We start from the raw sequence: 14,530 nt of genomic DNA, 5'->3' as shown, positions 1-14,530 counted from the left end.
ATATTTCTGTTTTCTGAGCAGTCATACAAGTATAAATGATTTCATGTACGCCTTGATTAACCTCACACCTGCGCAAGCAAACTGAGCAGCGCGGCCTGATGACATCATCACACAGCGCTGTTTGTTTTTAAGTCAGGCAAAAGCATGAGCCATGGCACCTGAAATGCGAAGGGAAAATAATCCCAGCGGCCTGAAATAACGCAAGTCTGCTTTGCAAAAAAAAGAATTTGAAAAAGAAAAATCTAAATTCTAAGTGTTTTTTTTGTTTGTTTTTTTTGTGCTAATTTTGTAATCGTTTAGTGTAGTAATCGAAATCGTAATCGAATTTCGATTAATTGCACAGCCATACGTTAATACGTGAATGTGGAGGTTAAAACTAACTCGGTGACTGAATCCTCCAGGTTCTAAGCTTCAAAATGACCATGTCCATATTCACTTAGATTAAGTTGGTGAAAAGGGGTGAGAGCCAAAGCAAGTATCGGTTCTGTATTGGATATTTGTAGCCAATACCGTATTTTTTCCCAGTATCGGCTCTGACTATAGGTAAACCTCACTTAAACCATGTCTACACTAGAAAAACACCAAACAAGCACCAAGCAGTGCTAAAGCATAAACAAAGCGATCTCTAATTAAAGTGAACAAATGCAGAGGCCCCCTGAAGAAGCCCATATCATACACATACCAATGTTTGAGGAACACAGGGCGTAAAAAAGAAACCAAATATTACATGTTTTCTTCTTGTTCTCAAAGGTTTCTGCGGATAAATTGGACTCCATCACTGCGTTTTCCAAGTTCTTCAGCCAGGCGTCGTACACAAAGCTGGCTTCATATCGCAGGGCTATCTTCCAAGCTCTTGAGGTAAGAAATGTATTTTTGAATTGGTGGATGGGATTTTTCTGCTTCCCTGCTCAAAAGAAAAAAAAATGTCTCCACCTCGCTTCGACCTGCCTGCTTTTCTGGCCAAGAAAAGCTTTGAGTTGATACATTGAGCCCTTATTGTGTCTTTAACTTTATCATTCCACGTCACAGAAGGTTTTGTAAATTGCTAAAATAACATGATTTTGTCTGGGATGACTGTGAACTGCGCTCGTCCTCTAGGTGAGGGAAAAGTGGTGTGTCCGTTATATCCTGTGCTAGAGGAAGGGGAACTTGTTTTGACTTGTGCAATCGGCTGCCTTCAGGGGACACAAAGTAAACTAGGACTTAAGAGCTCCCTTTCACCCTCACTTCACCTGACTGTTCAAATCACCACCTCTGCACAATTTAGAACCACTCTTTGTCTTGAGCTTTTTCAAGATGATGCCACTCTGTTGAGATGGTGTCCAGTATTTACATTGTTCTTAATTCATCACAAGTTTTGACCTTTGAACCAGCCGTGGTCAAGGAAACCAAGGGGACAAGCAAACCTAGCCCAGTCAAATTTTAACTTAAGGGGAAGTACTGAAGAATTTGCCTTAGAAAATACTTAAAGCCAAACCTTGTAGCATTTCACCTGATAAATAGAATGAAATACAATACTATACTATAGATCACGAAATACTATTAAATAAACTACATAACAATGGGATCAGAGGGATCACTAACAATTGGTTGAAGTCATATTTGACTGCAAGAAAGCAGTATGTACAAATTGATGAATATGTATCAGGATGGAGGAGCCTAACATGTGGAGTCCCTCAGGGGTCAATATTAGGACCCAAACTGTTTTTGCTATACATAAATGATATGTGTGAAGTTTCAACTAAGTTAAAATTTATATTATTTGCTGATGACACAACTATACTAGGCTCCGGCAAGGATCTACAACTACTCATATCATAGGTCACAACGGAACTATACAAAGTCAAAGAATGGTTTAATAGAAATAAACTATCGCTGAACATATCGAAAACAAAAATGATTTTATTTGGTAAACGGAATAGTGACGTTCAGATTCAAATCAATATTGACAATGTTCGAATAGAACAAGTAAAGGAATATACATTTTTGGGTGTGATCCTCAATCACAAAGTTAGCTGGAGACCACAAATAGATAATATTCGTGGGAAAGTGGTAAAAAATGTGGCCATAATGGGTAAGTGCAGATTTTTCCTGGATCAAAAGGCTCTCTTCACCCTGTACTGTTCATTAATCTTACCGTACATTAACTATTGCTCAGAGGTCTGGGGAAATACCTATAGTAGTCATTTACAGGCCTTATTTAGACTCCAAAAGAAGGCCATTAGAATTGTGCATAATGTTGGGTGTAGGGACCATACAAATATACTGTTCTTAAAATCTAACACCATGAAACTTGATGACATCATACAACTAAACTCTTTGTTACAAATATATAAAGCTGTAAATAACCAACTCCCTAACAATATACAACAAATGTTTGGTAAAAGAGAGGGAAGTTATGATCTAAGAGGAACCCACAATTTGAAAGTACAATGTGTTCATTCTACCTTAAAAAGTCACTGTATCACTCGGAGAGGTGTACATCTGTGGAACAACTTAGATGAACACTTAAAAGGCGCTGACAGTCTACAGCATTTTAAAAAACTGTATAAGAGAAGTGTGTTTGAGAAATATGTTAAAGACCTGTGACCTTGTCTTCCTATCATACTCAGCAAGTAATTGTGTATTATTGTGAATTTGTGAAGTGCCACAGCATTGCTGATATAACTAATGTCACCAACCCTTTAGTCCTTTTGATCTGTATTGCAGGAACTTGAGAGAATTTACTTGCGAAAGATAACCAAATGCTGTTATTGCTCATTGCCACGGAATACCATTTAACAACATATTATTAGGGCAGGCGAGAGATGGACCAGTTGGAGGACTCCCCTCTTTTCAACAGGTCCATTAACCTTGTCTTTTAAAGCACTAGTATAGGTTACTTAGGTTACTAAACTGCTCACATCAACAACCTGGTTAGGGCAGCTGGGTGGGAGCACGCTGATGGGGGGCTACTGCCCTCAACCAATGGGCCACATTACACCCTGGCTTTTTAATGCACCTCACAAAATAAGGCAAACAATCAAAAACCACTAAAACAAGTTAAAGTAATAATGATAATAATTATAAAAACAAATAAATAAGTAGATAAATCACTATTGCAATGGCAATGTGGTAATGGAAATGACAGCAAGAAGAAACATGATATTTTGGAGAATGCAATCACCATCATTGTTGTTAAGGTGATGGTGAAAATAGTAAAATACTAGGCACCAGTGATGTATGTATACGTGTGTGTGTATATATGTCTATGTATGTATGCACATATATATGTATATTATAAAAAAATATAAGAAATGCAATACTTGAAAGAATGATGTAAATCAATAGAATGGTGACGGGATTTTATAAGTAATGACTGATTATGGTATTTCGTGAATGGGAAAGAAACATGAAAACAATAATAACAACCATAAGTAATAATGTGTTGTAATGTGTGTTGTAACACTATTATTATCACCCCATTGGGGACTGCAGCTGGAAAGTAAAACTAATCTTGAATTCGGGGTAGGCACCTATAAGCTTTCTTGCTTCGGCCTACTCCCTTTGAGTTTTTCTGTTCTGTGACTAAGTAATGTATATAATGTAAACAATGTAAATATAATGACTCAAATAAATCAAATCAATCAATCAAGCATTTATTATATTACAGATATTTTTTATATCATTTTTTAACCCCCACCTGAACCGAGCACATTTTCTCCAGTTCGGCTTCTTCCAAATCTAAAGCTAAGACGTGCAAAACTGATCGAAATTTTTTCGTTATGTTGTCGCTGCATTTCTGAAGCGTTTTTGTCTTGTTTTCATCTTTTTTTGTCTCTTTTTGGTCTTGTTTTTCTCGTGTTTTTGTTGATCTCTTTTTTTCCCCCTTTTTGTCACATTTATGTCACTTTTTAGTTGTGTTTTTGTTGCTTCTTTATTGCGTTATTGTTGCCATTTTGGCACTACCATAATATTTAGCAGAAGCGCTTTTCTTTTCTTTATAAATAATCATTACTCAAGTTCAAGTCAAATGGCAGAACAGCTCACAGCAGTACCAAACGTTCTATGAATGAGCCTAAATTAGTTAAGTTACTCTATTAATCTCTGTAGAGAAATTAGTTCTCTGCATTTGACCCATCCTCAATGTCGATGGGCGACCTGTAGGAGCAGTCAGGAACCCATCTCCATGATGGAGCCAGGCTGGTGGTCAGAAACACCTGGCTGGAGGATTAACCTATTGCTCATGTTTTTACCACTTACCTACGCAGACACGGGAGAACTTGCAAACACCACACAGAAAGGCCCCGTCCAGGTGGGAATCGAACCTGGGAGCTATATAGTGCCTATATAGTGTGATCTTTAGTGAGTGACATTGTGTGAATAAATGTTTTGTTTCAAAAGTAAAACTTTAAAATGTTCCTTTTAAAGTGGTTGAAGTTTTTACCTTCTGAATTGCGCTAGAATGTTGGAAAATTAGGATGATAAGCTCAAAATGATCCTGCCCTCCCACTTTAACGATCTGACAGTGTCACATCTGTCAGACACACAATTCTGGAGAAGCACATTATAGAAACTGATTCATAATGATACATCAGACTGCAATGTGTGTGACACTGTTAGCAACTCCCAGTGATTCACCAGTTCTTTTTGCCCAGTGATACTCTATGGCACGTGCAGGTGCATGCCCGTCGGTGTCTTTCCGGTAAACTGTCACCTTTTTCACCATGCCCGAGTTTGCAGCCCTGTTACTGGGACAAAATGTGCTGCCATTTTTTATTGATATGTAGTGGAGTAGAAAGTAGTAAGTTACTAACAGGTTGCTCAAGTAAACTACACATGCCCAACAATTCTGCTGAAGTTCTCCAACCTACAGTATTATGATCATTTTCATATTGGCGTCCAAAGTACATTTTCTCCAGGTCGGCATTACCCAAATCTAATAGCTCCTTGAAAAAAAGCGTCAAAATAGCAACGGAAAACGAGAATGAAAACGCAACAAAAGAGCAACAAAAACGTGCCAGAAAAGCAACAATAATACAATTTAAAAAGTGACGAAAACACCACTCAAAAGCAATAAAAAAAAGTGACGAAAAAGCGACAAAAACATGAAAAAATAAATCTATGAAAACACAAACAAAACTGTGATTAAAAAGCAACAAAAAGTCAGGATCAGTTTTGCAGGTCTTGGCTTTCAAGTCTAGAAGCTTTTAGATTTGAGTAAAGCCGAACTGGAGAAATTGTGCTCCGCTAAGGCGGGAGTTAAGAGGTTAATCTTCAAATGACCATTTGAGCGTTTGCATTTTCACCACATCTTCATCCTGACAGGCCATTGTTTGTCTTGAGTTTGTCTCTATCCATCCCCACATCTTTACACTTGATGTACTGACACCACGAGGCAGAGGAATCCGCAGTTTTACACTGACAGTCAGCCTGGGATTGTTGTGTAAACATGCTCAGATGCACTCCCTGTGAACCGACGTGTTCTTGGCAGCGCGCGCGGCTCGGCATGTCTTTGCACTTCCCGAGAATGGCACACGAGACTTTGGAAAATCACTCACACACTGTACACACTGTACACACCCAGTACTTGGCCAAAACGCTTTGGCCTTAAGCCTAAAGAGGCGGTCTTTTTTCAGGTATTTGGTAATTCACTCAATCTCCCTGTAAGCCCTCCCACTCCTTTCTCTTGCTCCCCTTCACTTCACAGCTGTTTCAATAAAAAGGAAACATGGCGGCCGTGTGGCAATCAGAATGCACCTTCAGCCCAGTTTATTAGCCCAACTACATGTATGCAAAAATAGGCTATAGAGAATTGATTGTCAAACTCTTAATTATTAGATCAAAAAGACGTGTACTTCCTAAAACGAAATAGGCATGCTGGATCCAAAACTGATGAACTTAAAATGTAAAAAGGATCCGCATGGCCAAAGAGCTTTGATATGATGTAATAATATAATATATTATAGTAGTATAAAATGTAGTTGTATAATAAATGTAATATATTTCTATTAGGGCGGCACGATGGCGCAGTGGTCAGCACTTGAGCTTCACAGCTTGAAGGTCCCGGGTTTGGTCCCTGTGTCGGCGTAGGTTTCCTTCGGATACTCCAGTTTCCTCTACCACTAAAACATGTACAATAGGTTTCCCTCTGGGGCCAGGACTCCCCTGTAAATGACATTCCTAATCTCAGTGGGTCTTTCCTGGTTAAATAAAGAATAACTAACAAATATAATAATAATACAATTCTGGGAGCTCCATTTTTAAACTCTAAATTATCATCCCTGTTAGTTTGTTCATTTTGTTACTAAAAAACAATGGAAAAACACGTCTCAATACAATGGAAACATATGAACCTAATATGTTTTTTAATTATGTCAAAATCTTGTCTCATCTTGTGGGATTTGTATCTCGGCCCTCCCCAGGTAAAAATTTCTAAAACGTTGATTTTGTAAAACCCAACCCTTTAACCATATTCTGCAGTGACTAACATTCAGTTCAGTTCAGTAAACTTTATTTATCCCACAAGGGGCAGAAAACATAAAATATCCAAGCAAGCAAGTGGAGCTCACACATAGATACAGTCTGTCTGAATAACAGGCAGGTGACAACCGCAAATTAAATTAAGGAGAGTTCAGGAGTCGTATGGCCTCCGGGACAAAAGATTTCATGTAGTGGTTCCTCTTACCGCATGGCAAGGCATAACGACGCCCTGAAGGCAACAATGAGAATTCACCATATAGAACATGCTCTCGTGAAGCAAGAATTGTCTAGGCTTTCCAAGAGATCACAGAAAACAGACAGATCCCTCAACTGAACTCCAATGATTTTAGAGCAGGTTTTTACAACTCGATTCAGACTATTTTTGTCTGCGAGTGAAAGCTTTTTAAACCAGCAGACGAAAGAAAAACACAAAAGGCTCTCGATAAATGCTTCATAGAGCCGCACAAGAATTGTGGGACAGACAGAGAAAGAACTTAGTTTGCGTAAAAGGTAAAGACCGCGTTTTACAAGGGCAGCCGTGTTCACATCATTTTAACCTATCATCAAAAAACGTGCCAAGGTATTTGTAAGAAGTCACAATTTCCACATTGTCATTGTGCACAACGCTCTCAGACACAGGAACCTTTTTCCTTTCGGAAATCAACCACAATTTCTTTTGTCTTAGCAACATTCAGGTCCAAGAAGTTTTTGTCGCACCAAGAGATAAACTCAGTGAGGGCGTCTCCATGACCTGATTCCTCACCACAGAGAAGAGACAACAGCGCTGTATCATCGGACAATTTTACCAAGTAGCTGTGCTCGTGGGAGCTTCTGCATTGCAGTTGGTGTGGAATATTAAAATAATTGAATAGTCTTTGAATTAAAAGATGAGGCTGCATTGTGTTAAAAGCCGATGAGAAATCTGCAAATAAAAGTCTGGTGTGGGCTTGTGGTGTTTCTACTGTAAGTGTTTGTACATATTCCTGTGATTTTTAAATAATTCCTCAGAATTGCTTTCAAACTGAGATGGAGGTGCGTCAGGTAACACAAAGGCCTCTTCTATAATAACAATGACTCATTTTGTGTCGACAAGCTCCTGTGAACTCCTCAGCTTTCTATCATTAAGTGGTTAACGAAATGTTCTCACTTAATGAAATATTCAACCTCTTCCTATTGCTTCGAAGCCTAGATCTAGGGCTGCAACCAAATATTATTTCAATAATCAATAACGATTACATTTTTGATTAGTCGACTAATCTAATCACTATTTTTATAATAATATACTTTTTTTTTTGCTCACAGTAACTTGGCCCTATAAAGAGTAAGTGCCTTCAGTTTGAAGTAGGGATGTCCCGATCAGGTTTTTTTTGCCTCCGAGTCATTTGATTTTGAGAATTGCCCGATACCGAGTCCCGAAGAAAAAAAAAAAAATTATTCAACTTGTTTTTATTCATGGTTTTGGATATAGAGAGTAACTCTGCAGTAATGTGGCAGTTAAATAACACAATATATTTGGCCAAAAGCTAAATGGAGGAGGAGGCAGTGGTTATCAGGTTATAGAGACGAAGTTTCCCCTCGTCTTTCAGCGTTTAAAGTAATAGCGATTAAAAACAGCTGTTTGCTACTTCCTACCGCTCTCTCCGCGCCCTGTCTTCCCGTCCGTTCTCACTCCTCTCTCCTCTTAGCCTACACAGTAAACTCTGCACGGGTTATCGGAGATGTTGTTATTGTTCTCCTGCGCTGGCACTTGTGTGGATTTGGGGATTTCTCAGACGAAGGGGGGACACGGACTGAGCGATGGTGCGAGTGGTTTGACGCAGCAGGTGGAGTGAGTGACAGAGGCGCTGGGCCAGGGGGAGAGGACAGAAAGTGGTTCGCGGTAGCTCGAAATCTGATCAAAAATAACGAGAATGGACACGCATAAATATCCGAGTCCTGATCGGGCCCGATTTCCGATCACGTGATCGGATCGGGACATCCCTAGTTTCAAGTGCGTCTCCCACATTAACTTGCTGCATTATTTCTCATAAACAAAAATAATAGTTTAACACATTCTGTACTTACAAGTAGATATATACCCGCAGGATTTAAGGAATTAAGCTGCTAGGACTGAATGACCAAATATATCCCATTGGGATTTTATATTTAAGTTGTATTTTACATTAAATTCAGTCATTTCACAATTACCATATTAAATACAACCAGGAAGGTTAATTTGAGCATAATATAACCCCAAACATCGATTAGTAAGGACTAAAAGAGCAAATGTAAATGTAAGAAAAGCTTATAAAGTATATTCATGATGCATGATTGAGTCTTAGAGGGTTTTCATAATGGGACTGGCTAGGTCGACCTAAACAGCAGCTCCCAGAACACTTAAAGCAGGTGTCTCGTGTCTCATAGTGGGTGTGAAGGGGCCTACCTCGGGCCTGAAAATGTTTGCTTTCATCAAACCCCCATGTCAACATTTCACCTCGTGTTTTTGGGGAAGACACAGCAGCTCCCGGGTGTTTGTGGATAACCCTGGTGCTGCTGTGATGCGGAAGTTCGGCTCGGATTTGTTCCAGTCAGTGTTGGTCTATAACTGAACATTTTATGAAAGCAATTCGTTGGTAATGAAAAATACGTGTTGACAATTGTTTATTATCGATAATGTCGACTAATCGTTGCTGCCCTAACTAGATCCAAATCAAATCAGGACTAAATCTAAAAAGGTGTCGAATTGGACTGAATGATTGAACGGGGCGTGAACCTTGTCTGAACTGAATGTTTTCTCTCCGTCAGATGGCCAGTGTCCGAGCGGAGAAGACCTTCCCTCCCTGTGAGGCGGACAGTCCAGAGGAGCAGATCAAGCCCATGCTGGACTGGGCCAACAGTGGCTTCCTGCCCAAAGGAGAGGAGGGACTCAAACCCCCACACAACGCAGGTATTGTCTTGATAATACTGTGCTGAAAGTTGTCGTCCAGGACTCATGGAGCCATGGTTGTTGTTTCTCTTGTTGTACAGTGGGGACAAAAGTCTTCAACACTTCTACGTAAAATATAAATGTACTGATGACCGTATTGTTAATCTATTGGTATTTTCCTCTGATAGAAAACAACCCTCTTCACCACCATGTCCTGGACGTGTCCATCCCCGAGTACATCCCCAGCGCCAAACGCCCCAAAGTGGGCTCATGTAAGGCCAAAGCAGCCCCCGAGGAGTCCTACAGCAGAGGTACACACGCGTTTGACTCAACAGTTGTTTCCTCATATTTATATCAGTAATCGACGGCAAAAGTTTCAAATTGATATTGCTAAATTTAAAAAGTTTCCCTCTTCACCTGCAGGGCCTGGCCTTAAATGAAAACAAAATGTACACAGCTTCATGTCCAATTAATTGATTCTTGTAGAGGCCAATATCTCAACAATAACCACATAACAAGAGTTTTGCTTATGTAGGCGCACACATTTCGATGGCCTTTTTTAGACCAAATCTTTTTTTCCCCAGAACAAATGGTGAATGAAGTCCTGAAGAAAAAACGAAGTATAGAAGGTAGGAGTAGTCTTGCTGACAGTGAGTAATGCTACTTTATTATTTCGGTATGGACTGATATACCTGCGCTTGTCTTTTTCTTGGCAGAATTCTGTCTCTCGTGTGGAAAGATGAGAGCAGCAACCTTCCATCCGCTTTTTGAAGGAGGCCTGTGCCAAACATGCAAGGTAGGAAAACTGATTTGAACGGCTCAAAACTTTTTTTTACCGAGGACCCCTCGAGCAATCAAGCAAGTAGGCTAATGGCTCCCAAAGTGGGGTATAGGTTACACTGCCGGTGTCTCGATGAAAGGCCTGGTCTAAACCTGACACATGTGGCTTAGAACTGCCTTAGTGCGGAGCCAAGCTGATTGAACTTACCCTGGATGAGTGCCTTTGATTTTTCAAACTTTCTCAAGTGCTATAATATTTTTTATTTACCCTTTCTGTCATCAGATATATTTCAGGTGAGACGAGCACAGATTGTTTTGCCAAGTGACAGTTGATGATTTACACGCGCTACTCGGTTACTTAAAGACCATCTAAATGACAGGTTTGTAGGTGCCTGCCAGGTTTTGTTGGGGAACAGTAGCAGGTGTGAAATTCCTCTTTGGTTACAAATCAAAACATGTTGGATATAAGGTACTGCGCAAGGTCATCACTATTAAAGGGGGGGTATTATGCAAAATCGACTTTTTCAAGCTTTACATCATGTTATTATGTCATTCCCTCATTAAAAACATGCCTGAAGTGTTGCATTGGCACATTCACGTATTTTTGAGTAATCTGTAAAAACTCTGATGGCAGCCATTTTAGGGATAGGTTTGCCTGAGTCCTCCTAGGAACGCCCCCACCTCCTGGAGACGCCTCCGAGCTTTCGTCACCAGCCGAGTAACCAACCACTGCTCCTCAGCAGAACCCCCTCCCCACTGATGCCACAGACAGCGTGTGGAGGGGGCGTGTCGGAAAGGGTCAGAGGTTCTTAAAGAGACAGAGGCCTATTTCAAGACATTCACTACAGCCATTTTGAGAGAGCAAATTTATACAGGCAGTTATTCTAATTTACTGCATTTACAGACCAACAGAAGGTTTCGTCATCATTGTAGTGTGATATAGACTGGTGCTATGTGATTGAAAAAAGCATAATACCCCCTCTTTAAGGAGTTTCAATAGATCATCAGCAAATGATCATTATCACAATAATAGGAATAACACAATCCAAGGAAACTCAAGATGTCGGCAATTCTATACATCGAGTCCATCCTCACGTCCCGCCAGGTACAGGCACAGAATGCATTGCATTATAAGTGGTGCTGAGAAGGCGATCAGGCTGTAAGCGCAGAAAGGCCCTGGTCAGGCGGGAATCAAACCCGGCACCTTCTAGCTGTGAAGCGCACTGCGCCACCGTGTGATCCGAGACACAAACTGATGACCCTCTCCCCTCTGACAGGAGGGTAGGGTCCATCCAGACCAGGGTCCTCATGTATAAACCATGGCATAGATCATTTGCTCAGCAGGCGTGCATGCCTAGTGGCCAAGTTGAGGTGGCACAGTGGTTTGTGCTCAAGCTTTACAGCTAGAAGGTCCCGAGTTCAATTCCCACCTGGACGGGGCCTTTCTGTGTGGAGTTTGCATGTTCTCCCCATGTCTGTGTAGGTTTCCTCCCCTTCTAAAATCATGTACAATAGGTCAGGTTGAGTGAGAGTGCGACTGTGGGACAACGGAAGCAAATAAGCCCCAGGCTACAATCCGGTGTGGTGTGTTTACATGCATGAGACCCATGTGTGTTCATTAACATGCACTGTCCCGACCAAATAAACAAATATCTGTATATATGTACAGTATACGTAGCAAAATTAGAGCTCATCCTAATCCTTCCTTTTGCTATTATAGCTATTGGTAACTCAACAATGTGCCTCAGTTCATTTTGTTTCATTTTTGTTTTGGTTATGATTTTGTTTTTAAGTCTTTAACGTACTATGTTGAAATCGGTTCGGGGCTGCAAATGCCTTTTGTACATAACATCAGCCACTAATGTTTTCTTCTGCTGTTCCTGTCAAATAAACCAATAAAAAATAAAAATAAATACTGCTGCTACTATTACTAATAAAACTAATACTTTAACTCCAACTACTGCTACTGCAACTACTAATACAAGTGCTGCTGATGTTGTGACTACTAGTAGTACACCGAACAGTGGAGCCTCACATAGACGTGCATACACTTAATGAATAATGGGAGGTTTTATCTAAATGTTTTAACAAATTAAACTGAATAATGAAAGGTAGATTACAATACAATATAATACAGTGCTTTTGGTTGCATTGTTGTCTTAGTCATCATTCTACTTATTTTGTTTCTTTATGTTTAGGATAACTACCTCGAGATGTCCTACATGTATGACGACGATGGCTACCAGTCCTACTGCACAGTCTGCTGCGGAGGCCGGGAGGTGCTCCTTTGTGGGAACGCCAACTGCTGCCGGTCAGAATTCAAGTTTTTGTGGCTCAAACCGGTCTTGTTAGATCTGAGAAAGGAAACCAGCCCAATTACTTTGCAAGTAGTGGTGGCCGATATATCCATACATGCAAATCTGCCGCCTTTTGGCGAAATTTGCTGCTTTGACCTCGGAAAACACCATTCATGTGAATCGTGTAGATCTGCAATTTAAAAAAAAAATGGGGGGTGTGTGTGGCAAGTAAATAAACCATGCACTGGCTGAGGCTTGTAAAAGTTCACTGGTGCTGTTACGCCAAATATGCCATTTCCCCGACCCCGAGGCTGCAGCCACAGGAGCCTCCAGCCCCGCACATGCTCTTCGCCTGGGCAGCCCGCATCCACCGTCCACTCACTTACCTCACTCCAACTGATGCACCACTGAGGGCAATGAACCGCATGAGACGGCGTACTGACGCTGAGGTGAAAGTGATACTGCTGTATTTCACGACATGTGTTTACGACATGTGTTTACGACATTTTACTGCTTTTGCTTAGTAGCTAGTGGTAGCGCGATAATGCATCAGTCTGCACAACAAAGTTACGCCAACACAGTGTGCAACTATGCATGAGACTGAGCACCACTAATCCAAGTTTTGCTATGTATGTAGCTTACATATTTGACAATAGAAACATGAGAGCATCTACAAGCTAACCTTTAAAGCTAACGGAGAGCTATCATATACTGTGATGCTAAACTGACTGGGCAGGTGCCTGTGGCTCCGTGCACGCTCTGCGCTCGTTTGATGCACTGCTGCGGTCAGTGAGGAGAGGGCTGACCTCTCCTCTCCTCAGAAGAGTAAATAAAAGTTTCAAATATACATTTAAAAATCATAAATGTAATAATATTTCTATCCTATTTAGGGTTGGGCGATGTTCCCTTAATTGGCCGTTGACGATGTTTACAGTGAACCATCGTGATGGACGATGATATCGTCCATTTCTCATTATAAGCATTTTTAAATACATTTACATAGCCTATATATATGCTGCATATTACTATGTATGTTAGGAAAATGTGAGATTGCAGGATAAATGGATCTAAACTAAACATGATCTGAACAGAGTCACGGAACACGACTTTTGCAAAAGAAATGTGTTAAAACTCGTGCCTAAAAGTCTGAGAGGAGAACGACTTATTCGTCAACTCCTCCTCAATAAGGCTCTCATCACACTAATACAAATGTAAATCGGAGCTTATTATTTGCATTTGCTTAATTTTAACGTAATGTTTAAGAAACAGTGGGTGAACGGGACAATATATACACGTTTGCGTCGTAGCTCACGTTTTTGAAGCCGCTCCACGCGCCGCCCGCTCCATGTGCTCGTAACTTCGTACCTCCTACACCGCCTCTTTCTCTCCTCTCCCTCTCCTCTCTCAGTTCTTCGTGAGAATATTCCAAACCCATGCGTGCCCATGCTAGCTCCGATGTGAGAGCTATCTCGTTATTTTAAAGCGGTTTAAGTTTCCGTAGCCTACGAGGCAAAGCAAAACCACGCGCTGTTAAACTCTGAGCTGCAGAGAGAGAGAGAGCCCTGCGCGTAACAAACAGAGCAGCGCTGCGTCTTTGCGTTAATAATTACGGCAAACACATCATGGCTTCTGGCAGGCCACAGAAACTAGCGCGGATATTAGTTATATCCGTGATTTAATTTACAGTGCAATCCCTGCACAGTTTGTAGGTTTACAAGGCCTACAGATTGTGGCATCACGATGGTGGCTCTCCATCGTGATGTTGCTCGTCCATCGGCACAACCCTAATCCTATTATTATTTTTAATCAAATAGAAGACAGTATCTTCCGATGTACAGAACCTGATTTGGCATTTCACATTATGTACAAATCCTATATTGTCTCTGTCCACTCTGTGGTGAAACTGAAGCCATAAGGAGAACTACAGTTCTAAAACAAAATGAAAGCCTACCAAGTTTAGTGTTACAAACAATATAGTTGTCAATCATATGCACAACAAAAAACTGGATTGTTTGAGTTCATTAATCCTAGAATCTATGTGTTCTGTTAAAAAATTCCCATAAACTGCGCATTCTGCCACGGCCCC

General features: G+C 40.7%; 1 protein-coding gene across 2 annotated transcripts in view; it reads left to right on the top strand.

The window, feature by feature from the left end:
• LOC306964110 (DNA (cytosine-5)-methyltransferase 3B-like) overlaps positions 1-14,530 on the top strand; it is a 59,313-nt gene that overhangs the window by 35,729 nt on the left and 9,054 nt on the right. For both annotated transcript variants that reach the window (XM_079558012.1, XM_079558013.1), the window contains exons 8-13: positions 751-858; positions 9,247-9,388; positions 9,556-9,678; positions 9,952-9,996; positions 10,084-10,163; positions 12,346-12,458. In XM_079558012.1, the coding sequence (XP_079414138.1) occupies positions 751-858; positions 9,247-9,388; positions 9,556-9,678; positions 9,952-9,996; positions 10,084-10,163; positions 12,346-12,458 (611 nt within the window). The remainder of the gene's footprint in view (positions 1-750; positions 859-9,246; positions 9,389-9,555; positions 9,679-9,951; positions 9,997-10,083; positions 10,164-12,345; positions 12,459-14,530) is intronic.

The sequence above is a fragment of the Gobius niger genome (assembly GCF_951799975.1).
Source record: "Gobius niger genome assembly, chromosome: 6".
Lineage (NCBI taxonomy): Eukaryota > Metazoa > Chordata > Actinopteri > Gobiiformes > Gobiidae > Gobius > Gobius niger.
The sequence above is the reverse complement of the archived record's forward strand: the minus strand, read 5'-3'. Positions and strand labels throughout refer to the sequence as shown.